The sequence below is a fragment of the Pinus tabuliformis genome, chromosome 8 (assembly GCF_031772625.1).
Source record: "Pinus tabuliformis cultivar Carrire ecotype Pingquan chromosome 8, CPIR1, whole genome shotgun sequence".
Classification (NCBI taxonomy): Eukaryota; Viridiplantae; Streptophyta; class Pinopsida; order Pinales; family Pinaceae; genus Pinus; species Pinus tabuliformis.
In genome coordinates, this window is record NC_142294.1 from 1,874,973,037 (window position 1) to 1,874,996,981 (window position 23,945).

Genomic DNA, 23,945 nt, shown 5'->3' on the forward strand with positions numbered 1-23,945 from the left:
TTAAAATATAAAAATAAATTTAACATTTTAATTGTTTTTAGAAAAATATCAAAATATCACATGTTATTAAACTACTCTAATTAAAAATATTTAACTACCATTATATTAAAATATCAACCAAATATTATACTTAGTTACATCTTTAATTATTTTTTTAATAGTATTTTTCACTAAAAGTGTGCACCTCAAAAATATGGGTGTTAATGGTTTTACTATAGTATCTTTACTGATCTTAATTTCTTTCGTATGCTGATCTTTTGACATAGAACTTACGAAGAAGGATCACGTAGATTACAAAATAAGAGAATAATATTTTTAATGAATTATAAAATTAATTACAATGTCAAAATAAGAGAATAATATTTATTGTTTTTTAAGGTTAGTTGATTCATGGCGAGTTTGAACTTCGAATTTCAAGGATGATAACACTTTCTTAGTAAGTCGATAGCTAAATGAGTCACCCATAAGCAAGGTTAATAATTAAAAAAATAATTAAATATAGTAATATAGATTTCAAATCTCTTAAATAATAATAGAAATCAAACCGACGACGACAAATATAAAATAAAATAATATTTTTAAGTAGTATGCACGCGCCATTGTAATGGTATTTTTTTCATACTGGGTTTTGTATTGATTTATAAGCGGCTATTTGTAAGATATAAATAGATATAATACGGTGTTTTTATGTTTATCTTCTTTTTAAGATGTTGATTTTTGCACGCAATATTAGAGTTGGTGCATAAATCATGTATAATTTTTTACATAATTATATAAATAAAAAATAATATAATTCATGATTATATATATGAAATTGAATCTATATTAATTATTATATTTATAATAGATATAATCGAATTTTATGTTATTTATAATAATAACAATTGTATATGTTATATTTTTTTATTTAAGTAATGTGAGTTTTCAGATGATTGTATTTTTAAGGTTTGGTTTGAGAAATTGTAATATAGAGACAGTGAAAATTATTTGGAGATTACTCCCATACCACAAATTTTTTTAACATGGTTAGATTTATATCACATAGTTTCATGACCTTCCTATCATAGAAAGCTTTAACAATACACCCATAAGCTTTTATTCTACACATTATAAATTAATTAAATATATCATAATTATTAAAAATTAAACATATATTAATATTATTTATTTATATTTATTTAATAATTAATATTATTAAATTTAATATATAATAAAATATTATATAGAAAAATATTTTTTATAATTATAAAAATAATATTTAAAAATAAAATAATAACGCAAGAAATATGTAACACACAATTACAATGGTGTGTGGGAAATCGACCCATATAAATGTAATAATTAAAAGAATTTATTTAATAATTCTTTATAATATACATTATAAGAGCTCATATTATAAAAGGATAATAGCATTCGATAACCCATGCTATTTGTTTATAACATTAAATTTGATGTAACTCATTTAAAGGTTAGAAAACTCTTAAGGTTATACATTTATATAATGTGGAAGTTTTATAATAAAATTTTAAATTTAGTATTGTTATATAAATAATTTGAATATTAGATTTTATATTTTTGTGATCTATATCGATAATCTATATATCTTTCGGATTAATTACATGTTATAAAATGGGTTCACGTTTCGAACCAACTAATGCGGTTCATCCTCAAGATAAATGGTGAGAAAATCAATGTTAACAAAAGTTTAAATAACATAGAAGCATCCGGGTCTTGAAATAACGGTTATAAACTAGTTAGGGGTTAAGAAATAGTTAAGGAGAAAATATTATTATTTAAAAAAGTAGTTAAAAATTTAATTAAGGGAAAATAATATTAAATTATATCTTAATTACTTAAATATCCAATTAGACTTTATAATAATAAATTCTAAAACTAAAATAAATTGCGAGAATTATAAATTCATAATATAGCTTAATATCAAAGTTAAAAATGAATAAATAAATAAAAAATAATAATAGAAACGAATAATAATACTAATCTTAAAAAAATATTAAAAAATAATAAAATTAAAAACAAATAATAATACTAATCTTAATAGTAATAATAATAAAAAGAAAAAACAACTATGTAAATTTTTGTTAACGCTGATTTTCTTACCATTTATTTTGAGAATAAACCTTTGGTTCTAAAAGCTTAACTTATTCTATAAAATTTGAATATTATAAAAAAAATTATAATTATAATTATAATTATATATATATATATAAAATCAAAAAAATAAATTAAATATTATAATTTTCATGTCATACATAATATTAAAACATATAAAAATATTTGTAATCAAAAGTTTCTAATTAATAGTCATAATCATATGTGGTTGTGTTGTTATTGAGGAAACCAAAATTAAAGTAGGTTATAGAAAAAATAATTTTTAAAATCTAAATCAACTCTTTAAACGAATAATCAGAAATAACATAAACAATATTTTATAATATTATAAAAAATAAAAAGATAACCTTTGCAAATTAAAAAAGATCAGAAATAACATAAACAATATTTTATAATATTATAAAAAATAAAAAGATAACCTTTGCAAATTAAAAAAGATAGTTTAAGATGAAAACATGACCTAGTATAATTAAATTGGCAAGCCTATCTCACTATGTATCTATCAAATTCAGTCCAATAAAAAGAATTCACATAACATAATTAGATTGGAAAGTCTATCTAGCTGGATATCTACCCATGCTTTGCATCGCTCTTGCTAAGGAATTTTCATTAATAAAAGTAGGGTTGGAAGGTGCCTTTAACGCTTGAATACACCTTAAGAATTACTAAAAAAATACACTTTTGATGTGGTAGGGGTTGGAGATTATGATATTAATGTTAAATATGGTTTTAAATATTCTTTACATTAAGTTTAATTCTTTCATGGAATTTGTCTAGGTAGTAATATTCATGAAGGCTTTTGAAGGGTAGGGATTTTGGTTTCTTGTCTACACCTTCCTCTCTCTCTCCCCCCTCGCCCCCAAGCCCTCTCTTATTAGACTAGAGACCTTATTCAGATTTCATCATATTCTAAAACCATGGTAGGACAAGAGTCTAGAGTGGCATGGGAATTATAAGACATGACAGGATATCAAATAAAAGAGGCTACCAGAGATTGAGTTAGAGGGGGATTACAATAGGCAAGGTTAATGATCAAACTTGGCATCTACTAAAGGGAAATGGAGCTCCACAAAGAGTTCACTCAACATTTAAAGATGGGTAAACATTCAAATATTACCCATCTTTGATGTGTTAATTATCATTGAGATATTCCACTGGAATACTCTGTAGCAACAACTCTCATATTATGAGGAAATATTTTATTACATGGGTTAGTTATTATCCTTAGCTTATTGCTCAAATTTATGAAAATCATTGAAATATAAAAATAAAAGAACACAAGCACGTGAACATATCATTCACATAAATACACATAATATGTACCTTGTAAAACCCAACTAAAAAGTGAGACTTATACTTTCCTTCCTTTTCTTTAGTTATGACATTTCAAATATAAATAAAGGAGCACTATGGAGTTGTCTTTGACATTGTGGCCATAATGGATGCTACATAATCTTCTTCTTCCTCTGTTCTATTCTAAAATTTAACTCATAAATGTCTTGTTCAATCATAATGCTAAAATAATGGAATCCCTCCCTTTCTAATAACCCAATATATAATATAGTTTGATACTCATTTAGGGTAATATTTTTCATATGCCTCAATCCTCAATTAGTATTAGGGTTTTTTACGGAGAGCCAAAATGAAAAATTCTATAAGAAAAACAAACTAAACATTTATTATTTAATTCTTTCACAAAAACTTGGCTTTACAAATGAATTAAAACATGTAAGTGCCAAAAGGTTTATATGGACTTCTTTTGGTAACTCCATCTCACTCCCTTAGAGAGTCAGACCCGCAGTTTGTTACTATGTAATTATACTACAGAACAGTATTAAGAAGACTCTTAAAAGCGACTTGAATAAAAAAAAATCAAGTACAAATTTATGGTCATTAGCCATTATGCGTTGCCAATAAGGCAAAATACTAATCAAGGGCTCAACACTTGACTCAAATGGTGCAAGGTGCATACAAGGAACAATATCATGGTGGCAAACCACATGAAAAAATTTACATGCCCAATTTTCACGGCCTATTGCTTTAACAAAACTGACATCCCCTACTAAAGGACTTCCAAATGTTATACAAAAACTAAAACTTTGTTTGAGCGTTTTTTCCAATATCCATAGTGGGGCCAAAGTTGCAACTGCTCCTCCTAGGGAATCGCCCACAAATATAATGGGTTTGAGCTTCCTTTGTTTTGAATCCGTGTACATTTGCATTTGTTAGGTCATGAAATACATCAACATAATCTTACTATTTTATATTTTCAAAAATTTAATCTCTAATAAGCTAAAAAGAAAGCACTCCTTTTATGAAACTAAGATCGCTCCATCCTTAAAGACAAATTAATTATAAGAAGAAAGCACTCCTTTTATGAAACTAAGATCGCTCCATCCTTAAAGATAAATTAATTTACATGTGCTTGGAAATCTATATTCTCCATAATATGTAGAACAACTTAAGAGCTCCTTTATGTACGAGTGCTGGTTGGTCGCCATTACCCTTGAGGCAACCAGAGAAGACCTTGTTGTCAGTTTGTATATTCCCCTCTCCATATTCGCTATTTTTGACAATAAAACCTTCTATCTTATGGAACGAAGGGAAGTGAACGTATGCAACACCTTCGTACTCATTCACACTCTAAGTCATTGAGTTTTTTTTGTTAACGTGATTCTTCCCAAGCTTTAGACAAAAGTCCACATGAAACAAGGACACAACATTTATGTAAATTAGCAATAATATTTTATGAGCAGGTCAAGTAGCATATGATTGGATTTGCAATCACTGGACTGAATCAAAATCTCATTATTATAGACCACACCATTGTTTACCACGACCCTATTCAAAGCCTATCATTTTACCACTCCACAAACAAACAACAAATGTAAGGAAGTTACTCCACCTAAAAATCCATTGTAAAATGTCATGTCATATCTTACGACTACCGATCTTTCTAAAATATACGCAACATAATTTGAAAATGACTTCTTGCAAACTCATGCTTATATCGGGGTAGATGACTCTGATTCCATTTTATTTGCTACCATAGACATCCACACTTTTGGAAAGGTAAAAGTTTCAAATCACAAATTTCACACACAAAACACACAAGTTGCGGTTCTTCTATTGGTCACACAAAAACATGATTTGATTATAATGAACCTGGTGACGTGTATTTATACTTTTTGGATTAGCGACTAACTCAAAATAATTCAACACGCACACACACTTTAAATTTGACTTTTCCCAAAATATAACTTAACTCGAACTCACTCGACTTACCGTAAATTTAGCCAACTTTGACATATGAGAGCAATTATAATTTCTAACAGTCCCCCTTAATTACAACCATATGACTCCACATAACTCAAACATGACTTGACTTGACTCACTCAACATGACTTAACATGACTTAACTATTCCTGCTAGGCTTACAATAGAAATTGACTCAATTATCACTCAAACATGCATGCTAGTCTATGTCTCAGCTAGGCTTACAATGATTCAAGACTTTCACAATTTTGCATTTTTTTTTCTCTTCTTCCAAAATTTATATCCTCGAAATTGCTTCATTCTCTATTGCGCGTTCTTATTGTAGGCTCCATATTTCTTTATTTGCTGCTGCTGCAATTTTTCTTTGACTTTTGTTGAATTTGTGTTGAAACACAATATGATCTTGTCTTCTACACCTTCCTCTTCAAATATTCATTCAACCGTGGACTCCTGCGACAACATTGCATCTTCAAACTGTGTTCTTTGCTCTGTTTCTTGCGCTTCATATCCCTAACTTTCTTTCTGTCATATTTCTTGATAACATAATCTTATTTCTTCTTGACTTCATTTTTGTATTCAGAAACTTCCATGTCATTTCCTGCATCATGTTCTTCATATTCTTTTTTAGTTGGAGTGTTATCATGTTTACCCGCACACTCAAAATCAATGTTAAAAATATTTTCTTTATGCTCTTCAGTGAGAGCTTCCTTCCCTTGCTTTTCCTTCTCTACCTTATCTTCCACTCCTTTACAAACCTTTGTTGTTGCAAACATGTTGTCTCCCACTTGGATTCCAAACACAAGTGGACTTTTCTAACCAAATAACATCATATCAATAAGAGTTTTATGTTGCATCATGTGCAACCACTCATCACGAGTTAATGGTTCTTCATCAAATTTAACATCAACTTAATTTTCATCCACTCTATTGTGGGATATCCCCTCAAATTCATCAATCGCAGCGAGATTCACCAATTCACATATCACATTGCAATGATCATCCACACGTGTTTCATCACAGTGGGATTCACCATCATCTACACCATCCACGTTACAATGGAGTCTTTGAGCAGTTATATATTGTTGCTTTGATACCGATTTATTGAAAAGGCAATGGAGCCAAAACACAAATTTCACACACAAAACAAGTTGCGGCTCCTCTACTGATCACACAAAAATTGACTTGATTACAATGAACCTAGTAAGGGGTATTTATAGGGCATCCTTATGTCGATTGTTTATTCCCCGAATATTAGGGAATTGGAAGGACATGAGCACAATCAAATATTTGACCGCGCCCATGTCCATTTGTTTCCCGAATATTCGGAGAATCAACAATCGACATAAAATCATGGGAATTTATACTTTTTGAACTAGATACTCACCCAAAATAACTCAACATGCAGACACACTCTAAATTTTACTTTTCCCAAAATATAACTTAACTAGAACTCACTAGACTTGACTGAGCTCTTAAATTTAAATAATTTGACATTCCCAAGTAATTACAATTTCTAACATGCTTCACAAATGTTGTGAAAGTTTATTTGTTACAAATGCAATGTTTCTTTTGAGAAAAAAACACCCACTGGTAAGCTCTACGAAAAAGAGTCTGAGCCAAGAGAGTCTGGGTCTGCAGAACGCTCTACATTGTCCATGTACATCACACATTATATAGTAATCATAGATCTAGGGAAGTTACAACCATAACCTAAGAAATAGAAACTAATTCATATCTTGAAGTCTGGTAAACCAACTCTCACTATTCTAAGATATTCCCAGTTATATTTAACATTATTTACAGCTAGTGTCTTTTATTTTCTCAGAGAACTCCCGGGTTGTTTATATTGATAGTGAAATCAGAAGAGGCCAGCGATATCCCGGAAAATCTATGGAATGAAGATTGTAATGGGTTATGCACTGAGAGGAAATTGTTATTGTTGCCAGTACTGCGTTTGCCTGGAACGATATAGTTGCCGCCAGAAATGGTGGTAGTCAATGTCAATCCTTGGCATCCGTGGAGAGATATGGGTGCCTCCCGTAAACATTTTCTATATATATCTATTTAAATCGATGTTTGGACCAAAGCGAAGGTGAGGAGAAATTTCAAAAATCTTTCTCCACCCTTCATGTGATAACATTGATTATTTAGGATGATTAATGATATTTCGTGTGAAATGGATAAAAGATGGGTTACTGAAGGAAAATGTCATGAATTAAATTTCATTAATGATATTAAATGTTTACGTGTGCTACAAGGACAAAAGTTCTTAAATTTCATTAATGATATTAAATGTTTACGTGTGATACACGGCCAAAAGTTCTTAAACATAATTTAAAATTATTTTATGGGAAGTTTATGTTTTATGGAGTTTTGTATTATCTTAATGGTAGTAATTTATCGGTTGATGGATCATTTTTCTTTTTAATATATAAGCTAGTCCACGCTTAAATATATTCTCATTCAACATTTAAACAAAAAAACAATTGTTGGTTTAATTAGTTTTGATTATAATTTAGTTTAGAGTTGAGAAGATTCATTCAATTTATAGATATTAGTCGTTAAAATGGTATTAAATGTTTACATGTGCTATAGGGCCAAAAGTTCTTAACATAATTTAAGAGCATTTATTAAATGATGGATGGTCGCTGAACGATGATTATATATGATCGTAAGTGGCAACTTCGTCTGAATGTGGTGTAGGGTATAGATTCTATTTTAAGTTTTTATAGTTTATGTTTTTGGAGTAGTTTTGGGAAGGGTTAGGACGGAATTCATTTTTCAATGAAATAATTTTTATTTTATGGGAAGTTTAAGTTTTATGGAGTTTTGTATAATTTTAGTGGTAGTAGTTTATTGGTGGGTGGATCAATTTTTATTTAATATATAGGCTGGTCTAGGCATATTCTTATTCCATTAAAAAAAAAAAAAAAAAAAAAAAAAAAAACAAGTATTAGATATCATTTTTGGGATTCAACTGCGTTAAGTAAGTCATTCAAACGTATGACCATTTCCATGAGAGGTAGTCATAACTGACTAATTTCTCATGATTTTTGAATAGTTCACTTAGCACTCATTGCATCGGGTGATGCTCACAGGGGTGAAGAAGTGGGATTGAAACTAGTGAAATGTGGAGAACGAATCACATAGCATCAATCATCACTTCCGGGGCTTGCACCCGGTAACCAGGACTTCCCAGGAGGTCACCCATCCCAGAACTCCTCTGGCTCAAGCGCGCTTAACTGTGGAGTTTTTCCCCACAATCAAGCCCACTTAGCTTGCTACCCCATTTGCAAAACCTTAGCAAGTATTGTGCCTCATGAACCATTCAAGTAGAGATCCCTTGACTCTTTTTGAATTTAAGTATGGGGGATTTACGCAGTGCATTATATTAGATATCATTTTTGGGATTCAACTGCGTTAAGTAAGTCATTCAAACGTATGACCATTTCCATGAGAGGTAGTCGTAACTGACTAATTTCTCATGATTTTTGAATAGTTCACTTAGCACTCATTGCATCGGGTGATGCTCACAGGGGTGAAGAAGTGGGATTGAAACTAGTGAAATGTGGAGAACGAATCACATAGCATCAATCATCACTTCCGGGGCTTGCACCCGGTAACCAGGACTTCCCAGGAGGTCACCCATCCCAGAACTCCTCTGGCTCAAGCGCGCTTAACTGTGGAGTTTTTCCCCACAATCAAGCCCACTTAGCTTGCTACCCCATTTGCAAAACCTTAGCAAGTATTGTGCCTCATGAACCATTCAAGTAGAGATCCCTTGACTCTTTTTGAATTTAAGTATGGGGGATTTACGCAGTGCATTATATTAGATATCATTTTTGGGATTCAACTGCGTTAAGTAAGTCATTCAAACGTATGACCATTTCCATGAGAGGTAGTCGTAACTGACTAATTTCTCATGATTTTTGAATAGTTCACTTAGCACTCATTGCATCGGGGGATGCTCACAGGGGTGAAGAAGTGGGATTGAAACTAGTGCAAGCCCCGGAAGTGATGATTGATGCTATGTGATTCGTTCTCCACATTTCACTAGTTTCAATCCCACTTCTTCACCCCTGTGAGCATCACCCGATGCAATGAGTGCTAAGTGAACTATTCAAAAATCATGAGAAATTAGTCAGTTACGACTACCTCTCATGGAAATGGTCATACGTTTGAATGACTTACTTAACGCAGTTGAATCCCAAAAATGATATCTAATATAATGCACTGCGTAAATCCCCCATACTTAAAAACAAGTATTAGTTTATTTGTTTTTTTTATAATTTAGTTTGTAGTTGAGAAGATTCATTCAATTAAGATATTAGTAGTTAAAATTGTATATTTAGATGGTGTATTAATTTTTTGAAAATTTGAAATTATTTTTATATTTAAATATATAATTTGAATATTAAAAATTTATATTTGAAAAAAATTATTTATTTCTAATCAAATTTTAGTCATAATAACTAAAATAATTTAAATAATTAAATATCTAAATTTGACTTAATTTTTAATAAGCATAATTAAAATAATTATAAAAATTTATAATATAAAAAACAGAATAGTATTAGATAACCCATGCTATTTCCTTATAGCATTAAATGTGATGTAATTTATTTAAAGGTCTGAAAAACTTTTAAGATAATAAATTAGATAAAGTGGAAGAGTTGTAATAAAATTATGAATTTATTACTCATTAACATTATTATATGAATAATTTAAATATTATAAACAAATGTGTTGGGTAGAAAATTGGAAATGGAAAAAATTAAATTAAATACATAGAAAATATTATATTTTTCATTTCAAGAATAATATTAAAAAATATAAAAATATTTGTAATTAAAACTTTACTAATCCATAGTTAATTATAAATATAAATGTTATAATTATAGCTTGAAACATATACTATTAATATACCAAAAATTTGAGGAAACCAAAACCATAACAAGTCACGGGAAAAACATTTTTAAGATCCAAATAAATCTTTGATAACAAGAAATAACATAAACAATATTTTATGATATTGTACCAAATAAAAAGATAACAATAATTCAATTTAAGATAAAAGAACCGACATAGTATGATTGGCAAGTGTATCTCACTACATCTTTATTAAATTGAGTCCGAGCAAAAACAATTGACATAATATAATTAGATTGGAAAGCCTATCTAGTTGGATATCTATCTGAACACATTCTTTGTATCTCCTAGTGCCAAGGAATCGTCATTAATAAAAGTAGGGTTGGAGCACCTTAACAATTCTTAAAAGGAACATTGTTGATATGGTGGGGTTGGAGATTATGATATTAATGTCAAAGATTGTTTTAAATATTTTATATATCAAGTTTAATTTATAGAGGGTAGAACTTTTCTTTCTCCGCAATTTAAGCTATAAATACTTTTTTTCTATGTTGTTAGGAAATATGGGTTCGGGGACGGGTACAGGTGCAGGGACGGGGACAGGTATGTTATTTTTCGAAACAGGGTGTATGGGTTCGTTGGGGTATACATATATATATTCATGAATTTGTATATTTTTCAACTTTAAACAAGAAAAGTAAAATATTTATGATTTAAGCTTTAAATATTTAAACATGCACATCATTGAACATTCAACATTCACAATGAAATTTCAAAATTTCTAGTCTGATATTAAGTGCAAATTAGAGTTTACATATTAATAAGAGTCATGATATATGTCCATTGCCATACTGCATTGAAAATTTGTCTTAAGGCATCTCCAAACAAGAACTCGGAAATTTTAAAATACTAAAATAAAAATATCTAATAGTGAACAATGGCTTCCTCAAGCCATGTCATTAGCTCACTCAGATCTTCAGTTAACATGCTCTCCAGGCAGGGATCACTCTCATCTTGAGTCTCTTGCTCATCCATAGTAGCTGGAAGTAGCTCAATAAGGCCATTTGGTTGTATCTCCTCGTCCACACACATAGCATCGTTTGTGTATTGGTCCCATCTCTTGAAAGGACCCTCCTTGTATCCAGGGTCTTTTCGAGATATGAGACGAAGTGTGCTATGAATGTACACTAAGTTCTTTGGCTTCTTTGAGCCCAACATATTTCTCTTTACCAAATGGGTAAAGGCATACGTACTCCAATTTCTCTCGCAAGATGAAGAACTAACTACCTAGAATATTAGGGGAAGCCCATTAAATTAATTAAAAAATAAAAAATAAAACTAAAATGAACCCCAAAGAACCCAAAAGAACCTAATTTTGGGGTTCCAAGTACCCATCATCAGGGTTCTTTGTACCCGTCAAGACAAGAGAACCCAATTTTTTTTAATGAAGAACCCGATTCTTCATAGAAGAACCCGATTCTTCATAGAAGAACTCGGTTAAGAACTCGGTTCTTATGGGTTCTTCTCAGAAGCACCCGAACTCGAATCCGGTACTTGGGGACGAGAACCCGGGACGAGTTCGAGAACCCCACCCCTGGGTTCGGGGACCCATGCAACATAGACTTTTTTGAGTTATTGAAATTTAGTAAGACTTAATTTTTCTTTATATATATATATTTTTTATCATTTAAGAAGTTCATATTGGGTGTTCAGCTTTCAAATTTAATTTCAATATGCTATTTAAATAGCTTTCTCTTCTTTTGCATTAGAAGACTCACTTTTTGCGGGAATTCTTGCCTTCATGGAACCTTTCTACAATTTAGTAAGAAATTGAGTTAGAGAGGGTTATAATAGGCAAGGTTAATGGTCAAAGTTATATTAAAGGGAAATGGAGCTCCACAAAAATTCACCCTAACATTCAAATATGGGTAAACATTCAAAGATTACCCATCTTTAATGTGTTAACTATCATGGGTATGTCTTTAGAATAGTTAGTGGCAACAACTCTCATATTATGAGGAAATATTTATTACATAGGTTTAATTATTATCCTTAGCTTATTGCTCAAATTTATGAAAATTATTGAAATATAAAAATAAAACTTAACAAGCAAATGAACACATCATTCACACAAATATACATAATATGTATTTTTGAAAACCCAAGTTAAAGGTGATACCTATACTTTCTTTCCTTTTCTTTAGTTATGACATTGCAAATATAAAGAAAGGGGCACTAACTATAGAGTTGTCTTTGACAATGTGGCCTAAATGGATGCTACATAATCTTTTTCTTCCTCTATTCTACTCTAAAATTTAACTCATAAATGTCTTGTTCAATCATAATGCTAAAGTACTAGAATCTTTCTCTTCCTTATAACCCCAATATTTAAGATAATATGATAGTCATTTAAGGTTATAGTTTTCATATGCCTCAATCCTCAATTAATATTAAAGTTTTGATCCTTTTAAATTTTTTCTATTTTTTTTTTTTTTTTTAATCCACACATAATTAATGAGAATTAAAACGACACCCACTTGATATTATAATGATCCATAAAATAATTTATGAAAGACATGACTTTTATATACCAATTATAAAAATACAAATAATATATGAATCAGTTTTAAACCTCTAAATTTTTTTTTACCTAAAAACCTACCAAAATAAAATTAGTAATTGATAAAATATAAAATAGGAAAAGTCATTGAAAATTTCAAAATGAATCAGTTTTAAACCTCTAAAAGAGCATAAACTTACATAAAAACCTACCAAAATAAAATTAGTAATAGATAAAACATAAAATAGGAAAAGTCATTGACAATTTCAAAAGTGAGCCATGGGAACCAAGCTTAAGCTTGAGTAGGAAACCTACCATCATTGTGAAGACGCTGGGGCTAATAAACATTAAATCTTTACAATTATGACAACTTAAAATAATCAAAACCATAATGATACATGATATAAGCATCTTCACCAAATCATTCAAAGACCTCCATGCGGAACACCCTGGTTCTACACTAATCACCCTTCTTAATCTTCTCCTCTGTCGCCTTACTCTCACACGCACTGGTATACTGACTAGTTTTCTGAGTGTCCCACATTTAGGTGGGAAATAATATATCAATTATAATAAAGAAATTATATTTTTATATATAAAAGGTTATTAAAAATAATATATGCGAATTTATGATATTGAGGAAATTTAAAATAATTAATAAATTCAATTTATTAAAAAATTAACATGACTAATAAAATTATACGTTTTATATCCCATATATTAAAAAAGCCAAAATACACAATTTTATTTCTTAACATATATATAAATAAATAAATAAAAAGAAAAAATATAACTACCAAAATCAAGTCACGAAGGAGATTTCTTAGTACTAAAAGGATTCATGGAACACAAGGAAATAAGCTTGTACGTTTATATTGTTCATTCCTTCCAGGCATTACATTACGGCAAACACTGTTTTAAACAAAACAATGGAGAAGAAATTACATAATTTCAAAAGCAATAACTGAATCAAAGGCAATCTAAGAGATTCCTAATTACTAAAGTATTAATGAAAAGAAATTACATAATTTGGAAAGTCTTATTGAAAACAGCTTTTAATCCAAATAGTCTGCGAGTTCATCCCTTCCAACTTTCACTTTCCATTATTTTATATAAAGGAGAACCCCAGTCAGGAATTTGATTTTGGGGGTATTTCTTCCATTCTTTCCACCACTTCATGAAGCTGCTTCCTTCCATGAAAACATCCGAGGAAATGCTGCGATCATTGATCAATCTTGTCGCATAACCTTCAAACATTTCAAGGCTTTCCAGCTTTTGGTGTTGGCCCTGTTCCAGATTTTTCATTTCTTTCAAAGCCTCTTCTACATGTGCCCAAAAGCAGGAGTCCTGAGTGAGGGATGCAAGCTTGGTACGACCGCTCCGACGTCTTGAACTGCGAGTGCTTTCCTTCTCTTCCATCCATTTCTGAAGAACTTTATGACGAGTGGGTCTTCCATCTGAAAGATAGTTGCCTTTACCATTAGAGATGTCATAATAATGTGCAATATCCAGAGGCTCTACAAGTCTTCTATACGCAGTGCCAGCATTTATCCACTTATTTTGGGATTGGAAATCACTTGGCAGCTCATTTCTCTTCCACATTTCAATAATGTTATCCCAGAACCCAGAGAGCCTTTCCCTGCACAAATTAGCATCGATATCATTATGTTTCCGGAAGGAATCATAATATGTGATGCCATCTTCCTTCTCACAACGCTCTTTATACCATTCAAGCTCTGCCATAATACTTTGCTTCTCGCTTAATTCAAATGCTAGCTTAGCAACGTTTGTGTTATGCTTGTTTTCCATGTCTCTTGCTATTTGTAAGGCGATTGGTGCATTATCATTCTGCACAACACCAAATTTAAGAACACGTTTTAAGCATCAATTAGTACATTAAAAGAAGAAAGTAAAATTTAGAGAATGCAGATAATTATCAGTGCTTAGAATTTAATATCAAATCTTAGACAATAAGAAAGTAAGATAAATTCTAAACAAGCTGAGGGGATAGCCTCTTTTTCCACTTACATAAAGGAGATACCTAACATTATATATATGCCGGGCATGGGGTGTTAGGTATCGCCTTTATGTATTCATATATATTAATTCTAAATGTATAATATGTGGAGAGCTAAAAGTTTTCTATAGTCTCCTTCCATAAGAAATCCAGATTGTTAAATCTATGGTACTTGATAAGCCATTTGACTTGTATAAAACTAACTGCAATATTTATTCCTTTTTAGTTCTTTCAAATAGTATTTCAAAAAGGAATTGAGGATCACCTGAACCCCAATACCAATGGCTTGGAGCTGTAATGACATTCCCATCTTGTAAGAGGACTCTGAATCAGGTTCTGCAACTCTTTCTCCACTAATCGACTTTTCTATGACATGTTTCAAAACAGCACCATACCCTATATGCTCTGACAAACAGTCATGTACGATATTATCATCAAGTTTTTCATGTCTTTGCATTGTCAAATGAAGCATCTTCAAAACGGTCCCAGAATTATCAATACAAGCTGCGCCCTCGCTTGAAAAAAACATGTAAGTGCCAAAAGGTCTATACGGGCTTCTCTGGGTAACTCTATCTAACTCCCTTAGAAAGTCAGGCCCATGGTTTGTTGCTGTGTAAGTATGCTGCAGGACATTATTAAGAAGAGTCCTACAAGCTTCTTGAATAAGAGAATCAGGTACAGTTTTACTGTCATTAACCATTATGCCTTGCCAATAAGGAAAAATAGCCATGAAGGGCTCAGCTATTGACTCAAATGGTGCAAGGAGCATACGAGGAACAATATCATGCTGGGAAACCACGTGAAAAAAATTGCCTGGCCAATTTTCACGGCCTACTGCTTCAACAAATCCTACATCCCCCACTAAAGGACTTCCAAATGTTATACAAAAAGGAGAACTTTGTCTGAGCCTCTTTTCCAGCACCCATAGTGTGGCCAAAGTTGCAACTGCTCCTCCTAAGGAATGCCCCACAAATATAATGGGTTTGAGCTTCCTTTGTTTTGAATCCACATAAATCTGCATCTGCTTGGGCAAGAAATACATCAACATAATGCTACTATTTTATTTTTTCAAGAATGTAATCTCCAATAAGCCAAGAAGCAATGACTGTCTAAGATCACTCCGTACTGAAAGATAAATTAATTTACCTCTGCTTGGAAATCTGTATTCTCCATAATATGTAAGAACAATTTAAGAGCTCCCTGATGGACAAGGGCTGGTTGGTCATCATTACTCTTGAGGCAACCAGAAAATACCTTCTTGTCAGTTTGTATATTGCCCTCTCCATATTTGCTCTCTTTGACAATGAAACCTTCTACATCATGAAACGAAGGAAAGGCAACGTATGCAACGCCTTCATACTCACTCAGAGTATAACTCTCTGAGTTGTTTGCAAGACGTGCCTCTTCCCAAGCCTTGGACAGTATTCCGCATGAAACAAGGAAAGTTGCAATCTCCTGACCAACAGTGAACCTGCACCAACATTTCTGTAAATTAGCACTAATATTTTAGGAGCATGTCAAGTACCGGATTATTGGGTCTGCCATTACTGCACTGAATCAAAATCTCATTACTAATTCTCCTCCAACATGCAGAATCAGTCCGAAGGGACGTTAATTTCACAAACCTTCCAAATGCTTAAGAAAACGAATTTTGAGATTCGATAATGTCAACCATTACATGCTGACTAGTTACCAATGTTATGACTGTGCACTGGGGGCTATGCACCAGCCGGGTGAATCAAATCCATTGAATTTAACGCCAAAGATAAAGATAAATTCACCCAAAAATCCCCGCAAAGCTCAAAGGAAACCTCTATATCTTCCTCTACACAAAGTCAAATTCCTCTCCAAATCACAATAATAATAAAATGCAATGTTAACCTTCTGGAAAACACCTGCTACTGCCCAATGCCCGATCTATCGAAAATATACACAAAATAATTTCGAAGTCGCCAGGTAAATATTTACCAAATGTGAAGAAAAAAATCATATCCAGAACTCCCTATCCATTTAGAATAATTCATATCGGCCACTCCCTATCCACTTAAAATAATAGGCAACATAATTTCTAAATTGACACGTAAGCATTTATCATAACGTAAAGAAACCATATATTGCAAACTCATGCTTACAGCGGGGTAGACGTCTGTGCTTCCATTTTATTGCTACTGCTTCACGATTGTTACGAGTTTCTTTAAGATGCATGCGAGGTGTGTTGTATATGTAGTAAAATCGGAGGAGACGGCAATGTCCTGGAAAATCAATCGAATGAACATTGTAATGCGTTACGGAGTGAGAGGAAATTGTAGTTGTCAACGTTAATCAACGTTAATCCTTCGTTTGCAAGGAAAGATGTTGCCGTAACGATGGAAAGATATTGTTGCCGTCAGAATTGACGGCGGTCAATGATAATCCGTGAGTTTCGTGGAGAGATATGGACGCCATCCTGGAAGATAACTATTTAGACCGATGTTTAGACCCAGCGAACGTTGCACGAAAGTGTGTTCGCTGGTTCATTTAATCATTTTGGAGAAATTTCCAAAATCTTTCGCACCCCTTGACGAGATAACACATGAAACTTCGTGTGAAATGGGCAAAAGATACTAAACCATTTGTGAGGAAATTGATGAGTATTCTTCCTTCTTTGAAGACATTGCATAACCTTCGGAGAGTGCTGGAGCTTTGAGGTAACATGATGACTTGTTGAGACTCCTTACCTTTGATGATGAGTGTCACACCCTCAATGAGGACATTGAGCCTTCCCGTGATGATATACCTCTTTCGAGAGGTCATGGAGCCACATGCCTCGATGATGTCATGCTTTTGCCTAAGGACATCTCATTTACGACGAGGAGTTGCACCTTTATGATGATATATCATTATACATGATGGACGATGATTTGGGAATTACTTATGATGAGACATGATTTTTAAGTGAGACATTGCACCATTGGGTGAAGAGAAATAATTTTTGTAGGGCAATTCTTATATCCAATCTTATAGCAAAGTTAATGCGGTTTGACATGGCCACTCGATACCCAGATATAACACCCGGGTGGTGATGACTAGGGGAAAAAAACAACGTGTTATATCGGGCTATCGAGCGACCATGTTAGGGCACATTAACTTTGCTATAGGGTTGGAAATAGCATTTCCCCTTTTGTAGCATAACTGCACTATTTTGGAGACATTACCTTTATTTGCCCACTTTCCCACACGTATGATGTTTATGGAGCATTTATTGAAGATGACTTAATGATTGAGCATTTTTTTCATTGCATAGGTATTTTTGAGGCTCAATCTAGATCTAACGACCTTATATAATGGATTTTTATGTGTTTTTTAAATGTTTTTAGTGGATATTAGCTCTTTTTCCCCAAGTAGTGGATATTAGCTCCTATAAAGGAATAACGGTTAATTTCCTCATATAATAGAGAAACCACTCTCCTCATTTGGATGATTGCAACTTGTGGAGATATATTACTACTTATCAAGTTTTATTCTTATCTTAGCCATTTATAAATAATTAGTGGGACCGCTTGGAGAGATTCTTTGTGGATGATTTTCCAGGCTAGGCTTTAAGGATGTTTCATGGTTAGGGATAAGATGTTTCATGGTTAGGGTTTATGGATGTACAATTATTTATTAAGCGTTCTAAATCTTGTAGATTTATTTGTTGAATATATTAAATTCAAATATGTTTATCTAGTGGTAAGGGTGTATTTTCTTTGTATATTTTTTGATAGATGCTAACTTAAAGTGCAAGCAATATTTTTAGTGGTGAACACTCAGTTGATTTTGTCCTGAAAGCCTGTGAAAGTACTAGGATGATTTTATACGGTTAGTAATGCACAAACTTAGTTATCATCGTAGGTCTCCTTATGTTTCTTCAAAAGAATCTTTAATTTGACTATGTATATCCCAAAAAAAATAATTGGCACTAGTCTTATCTCCTCATAGTCAATCATTAAAATCAAATTAAACCTTTTATTTTATTTTAAATTTTTATATCTAGTAACCATTTATTACATTGTTGAATTATTTTCCATTCCATTTAAGGATTGGCATCTTACATTTTAGGTTTGTCATGTGCTATTTTATTTTAATAAATAGCTAGTGATGCAGGAGTATCACCCTACAAAAATTTAATCTGTGTAAGATCCCAAGGGGATCTTGTACATTTTAGATGTAGGTATTCTTTTCTCCAATTTATTTGTATGAATTAGAATTAGATGGATTTTATTGTAATAGGCCAATTGTCCTGATTCTAGAGGAAACTGGATAATCAAGTTGTTAAGATATTTTGAATAGTTGATATTTGGGGCAATTGGGCCTTTGTAAATACTGACAGGTGTCCAGCTCAGCTTTTGAGTAGTTTTGGATAGGTGTCCAGTTTCATGTCTTGAAGAGATATTTCCCGAATGGGAATTGTATATGTATGATGTATAGAAGTAGGAAAGTAAGGTAGAGGGGTAGAGAATAGAAGCCCGAGAATGAAATAAAAGCTCGGTGGAGTGATTAAAACTTCCTCTATAAATATGTCCTTTTGAAGTTAATAGAATAGTGATGAATTTCGAATTTATGTCAGAATGAGAAGTGTGTTTTGTTGTTAGGGGCTCAAAGATATCAGGGCATTGTTTGGATATGTATTCGAGTATTGGTGCATAAATGGAATAACTATGAGGTTGCTGACAAAGAATGCAGAGGCGAAATAAACAGAGAATGAACTTGAAAACTAGAATGGAGCATACAACTCTTCTCAATATTCAAAATCAGTTAAATAGAATTACATTGGATACATCAACAATAAATCACTGCAATGAGACTGAACTAAAATTCAACTAAACTCAAGAGAATAAAAATTGACTATGACATCTGACAAAAAATGGAATTAAATATCATAACACCTAGCAGCCAGTGAGATTAATATCGCAACACCCCCTCCTAATCTCAACTGTTACAAGTAATGTCACTTACAATGCCTAGTATCTCTCTTTGAAATTCAAATACATTTTTCCCAAGAGGCTTTGTAAAAATATCTGCAAGTTGATCTTTAGAACCACAAAAGGCAAGTAATATGTCTCCATCATTGAGAAGCTCATATATGAAATGAAAACATGTGTCAATGTGCTTGTTTGTTTTGTAAAAGACATGATTTTTTGATAAAGAAATTGCAAAACTATTATCATAGTAAATCAAAGTTGGCTCCTTTTGAACATTTGAAAGATCTTCCAACAATCTTCTAAGCCACATTGCTTGACAAGTTGCTAAAGTGGCAGCTACAAACTCTTTCTATGGTGAAGATGTTGGACACAGATTGTCATTGATGTCAATATGGCAATATTTGTGGAGCAGACGGAAGAGGAGGAGACAGAGCCACCCAGAGGAGCAGACGGAATGGAGCAGATGGAACCACAGATATATATATATATATATATATATATATATATATATGCCGGAGCCAAGAGGAGCAGACGGAGCCAAGAGGAGCAGACAGAACGGAGCAGATGGAACCACATATATATATAATATATATATGCCAAAGAAGAGGAGCTATCGGAGGCAAAACCCATCTATATATGCATGAACAACTATCGGAGCAACATAAGCGGAGGAGCATAAAAACAAAGTTAAAACATAATATATGCACGGACCCATGGGACCATTGCAATACGTTGCAATTTAATATCGCGTCGGGATTATGTATCGGGAGTGGTAAAGGCCCTGCCACATTAAAACCTCCGATTTGCGATTGTCGATCGTCGCATCGGCATTTCGGGAGTGGAAGTCATGAAGTGTTAAGCGACCCTTTGCGATCACCGATAGCGATGAACGTTGCGGACCCGACAGGCATATAAACCATGGCTTAATATCATATCGCATCCGTAGCGATCGCAAGTCCTAAAGGGATGACACTATAATCTGCCGATTGCGATAGAGGTATGGACCCGATGGACTCATCAAAAACAGTTTATATATAATATCGCGTCCAGCAGGGGAATCGGCCATCAGCAAATGACTATGGTATGTGCGAACCTCTAGAAGCCGCGATTGTCGATTGTGATAATGTTGTGGAGGAGTGGACCCGATACAGTTTTTATTTGCAGGTGAATTAATATTGAAGTCCGCCCTTGAGCCATTTTGCTTGTGTTTCCTGTGTAAATGTTTTTTTTTTGTTTACGCAGCGTTTAGAGGCAGAAATACACTTCAGAATGCTCCCGATAGTTCAGGAGACTGAATCATGGCGATTATGATTGTGATAAGAAGAAGTCAGATATATGTGTGTGTGTGTGTGTGTGTTGAAATGCTTTATTTCTGGAATTGATCTTGGGCATCTATGTTACGAACAAAAAGTAGTTCACGACTCGTGAACTTGAAAAGAAAAAAAAGGGAGCTCTCTAATATTTTCAATAAGCATCATTTCTATTGTAATTCGACCCCTCTTCCTCTTGAACGTGTCCCGTGTATCATTAGTTAATTCAAGCGAAGGGGAAGCTAATGCGAATGGAGGAGGGAAGCCAGAAGGTCGAGCGAGTGTTGAAGAAGCCAAAGCTCAAGTGAGTGAGGAGGAAGCCAAAGAGCCAGCGAATGAGCGGAAACGAATGGACAAAGGCATGAGGATGTATAAAACAGTAAAAATAGAGAACTGTTGGGGCTGTTGTTGTGATGAATAACCTGAGTATGAGATAGTGGAAGCAGCAGAGGCAAAAGGGGCAGCAGAAGCAGCGGAAGCTGAATAGAGTGCAGCAGCATACCAGTGTATATCAAAGTTGGGTTGGAGCCCAAGAGGTTGGAGCCTCAGTACTGAACAGGACTAAGGTCATTAGGGGTAGGTGCTCCTAAGTGCAGAACCACTGCTAAACAGAGTTGGTGCTCTGGAGGTTGGAGCCTCACTGAAGTCCAAGTTGGAGCTTGGCAACTATTCACAGTCAAATATATACTTATTTTGTATTTATTTCATTGCACTGTCTTGAGATTTTTTTAATAAAAGCATTTATTCCAGTTGTTGATTTCTGCGTTCTGTGTATACATATACATATCTATATATGCTTTTGGTAATCACTAGAATAATAATAAAAAAATAGTAAGAAATATTGATTTACCCCCCTCTCAGTATTTCCAACAATTGGTATCAGAGCCAGGCTTCTTCACACTAGCCTAACAGCTTGAAGAAGGATCTGCAACCATGATGAGAAATCACGAAGCTTCAAGAAGACCTCATTTGTTCGATGGCACTAACTTTGCTTTCTGGAAGAAAAGAATGACCTACTACTTAATGTCCCTTGGACCTGAAGTCTAGCATTTTGTTCAAAATGAATACCAAACGACTTCCACTCTTCCAACAAACCAAGACGACAGGAAAGCCTACATCACAAATGCAAAGGCCATGAACTCCATCACTAGTTGAATCACTGATTCCGAGTTTACAAAAATCATGCACTGTAACTCTGCCAAAGAAATGTGGGAGAAGCTAGTTGGCTTGTATGATGGAGACTCAAAAGTAAAAAAGGCAAAGCTTCAAACTCACAGAAGACAATTTGAAAGTTTGAGGATGGAAGATGAAGAAGATATTGCAGTTTACCTCCTCCGAGTAGCTGAAGTGGTAAATTCCCTGAAAGGATTGGACGAAAAAGTGGAAGAAAGTACCATTGTTCAAAAGGTATTAAGGTCTCTTCCAGACAGATTTGACTCCAAAATAAGCGCTATAGAAGAAGAAAAGAATCTAGATACCCTCAAAATGGATGAACTCCATGGAATTCTCACTGCCTATGAAATGAGGAAAGGTGGCCCAAGCTCCAAAGATGCAACATTCAAGGCCTCAAAGTCAAAGAAGGGGAAAGAAAGGAATGACTGTAGTGATGAGTCAGATGTGGAATCCGAATTGGCTCAATCTATACGAAAGCTAAAGAGAGGATCTAAGCTTAAAGGCAAGTTTCCTCTTATCTATTTTAAATGTGGTGAAATAGGTCATTATGCAGCAAGATGTCCTCATAAACATGACAATGATGATGAAGGAAATTCTAAAAGAATGGCACACAAAAAGAAAGGGTTCAATAAGAAAAAATTCCTCTCCAAGCAAGATGAGTCTGATGAGGATGAGTTTATGGTCATCATAAAGAAATTAGATGAGGAAAGTGATCATGTTGAAGGCCAAGAACCATTATTCATGGCACTCAGAGATGATGATGACTCAAGGCTGGAAGGAGATGTATATGAACTGTTAATAAGCGCCATTGAAGAAAATGAGAAACTTCGGAACAAAATCATTTCTCTCAAAGTGGAAAACGAGGAAATAATAAGGAGAGAAGATCTCTTAGAAGCAAAGCTTGAAGAAAAAGAAGAAACTTGTGAAGAACATGAGGCCGAAATAGTGTCTCTAAGAAAGGAGTTGGAGAAAATTAAAAAGGGTTGTAAAAGCTCTCAAATACTTGAGACTATTCTGAAAAATCAAAAACCTCAACATGACAAGTCTGGAATAGGTTTCAAAGGAGAATCCTCAAGCACTAAGAATAGTGCGAAAAGTTATGCCGATGCACTTTCCTGCAATCCAAAATATGAAAAAGTATGTTATTAGAAGTGCATCCCAGATCCCAAGAATGAAGAGAGAATTACTCCAAAGAAGAATGTGGAGTCGAATCATGGACACTACAGTAAATACAAACCTGTAATCCACCAAGGGCCCATCGCAAATCCAAAGAACGAGGGAGGAGTAATTCCCAGGAAGGAAATCGACTCAAACCGTGGTTGCTTCAACAAGTACAAAACCATCTTTCTTGGACATTGCTTTCACTGTAAGAACTTCGGTCATCAAGCCAGACATTGTATGGCTCGCAGAAGTGAAAAGACAAAGCCAAAGGATCGAATAATCAACTCATATGCCCCCAAAAAGCAGGGACAAATCAAAACCTTCAATTCATTTGATCCCTTGACCAAATTTGATCTGATTTGCTCTTTCTGCTACAATAATGGACACTATGAACAAGACTGCCCACTCAAAGGAAGAAAGACGAGTAGCAAGAACTCCAACATGGACAAATGCGGCCTGGCTCTATATGCTCAAAATAATGGAAACCAGTGGTTTGTAGATAGTGG

General features: G+C 33.3%; 1 protein-coding gene across 1 annotated transcript; it reads right to left on the reverse strand.

The window, feature by feature from the left end:
* Positions 1 to 13,704: 13,704 nt before the first annotated feature.
* On the reverse strand, positions 13,705 to 17,116 carry LOC149243853 (lipase-like PAD4). The gene is made up of 4 exons (XM_089367875.1): positions 16,985 to 17,116; positions 15,999 to 16,323; positions 15,118 to 15,873; positions 13,705 to 14,683 (listed from the first exon to the last, which is right to left on the reverse strand). The coding sequence occupies exons 1-4, from the start codon at positions 17,008 to 17,010 to the stop codon at positions 13,913 to 13,915; spliced, it is 1,878 nt and encodes a 625-aa protein (XP_089224001.1). The 5' UTR covers positions 17,011 to 17,116; the 3' UTR covers positions 13,705 to 13,912.
* Between the last annotated feature and the right edge of the window lie 6,829 nt (positions 17,117 to 23,945).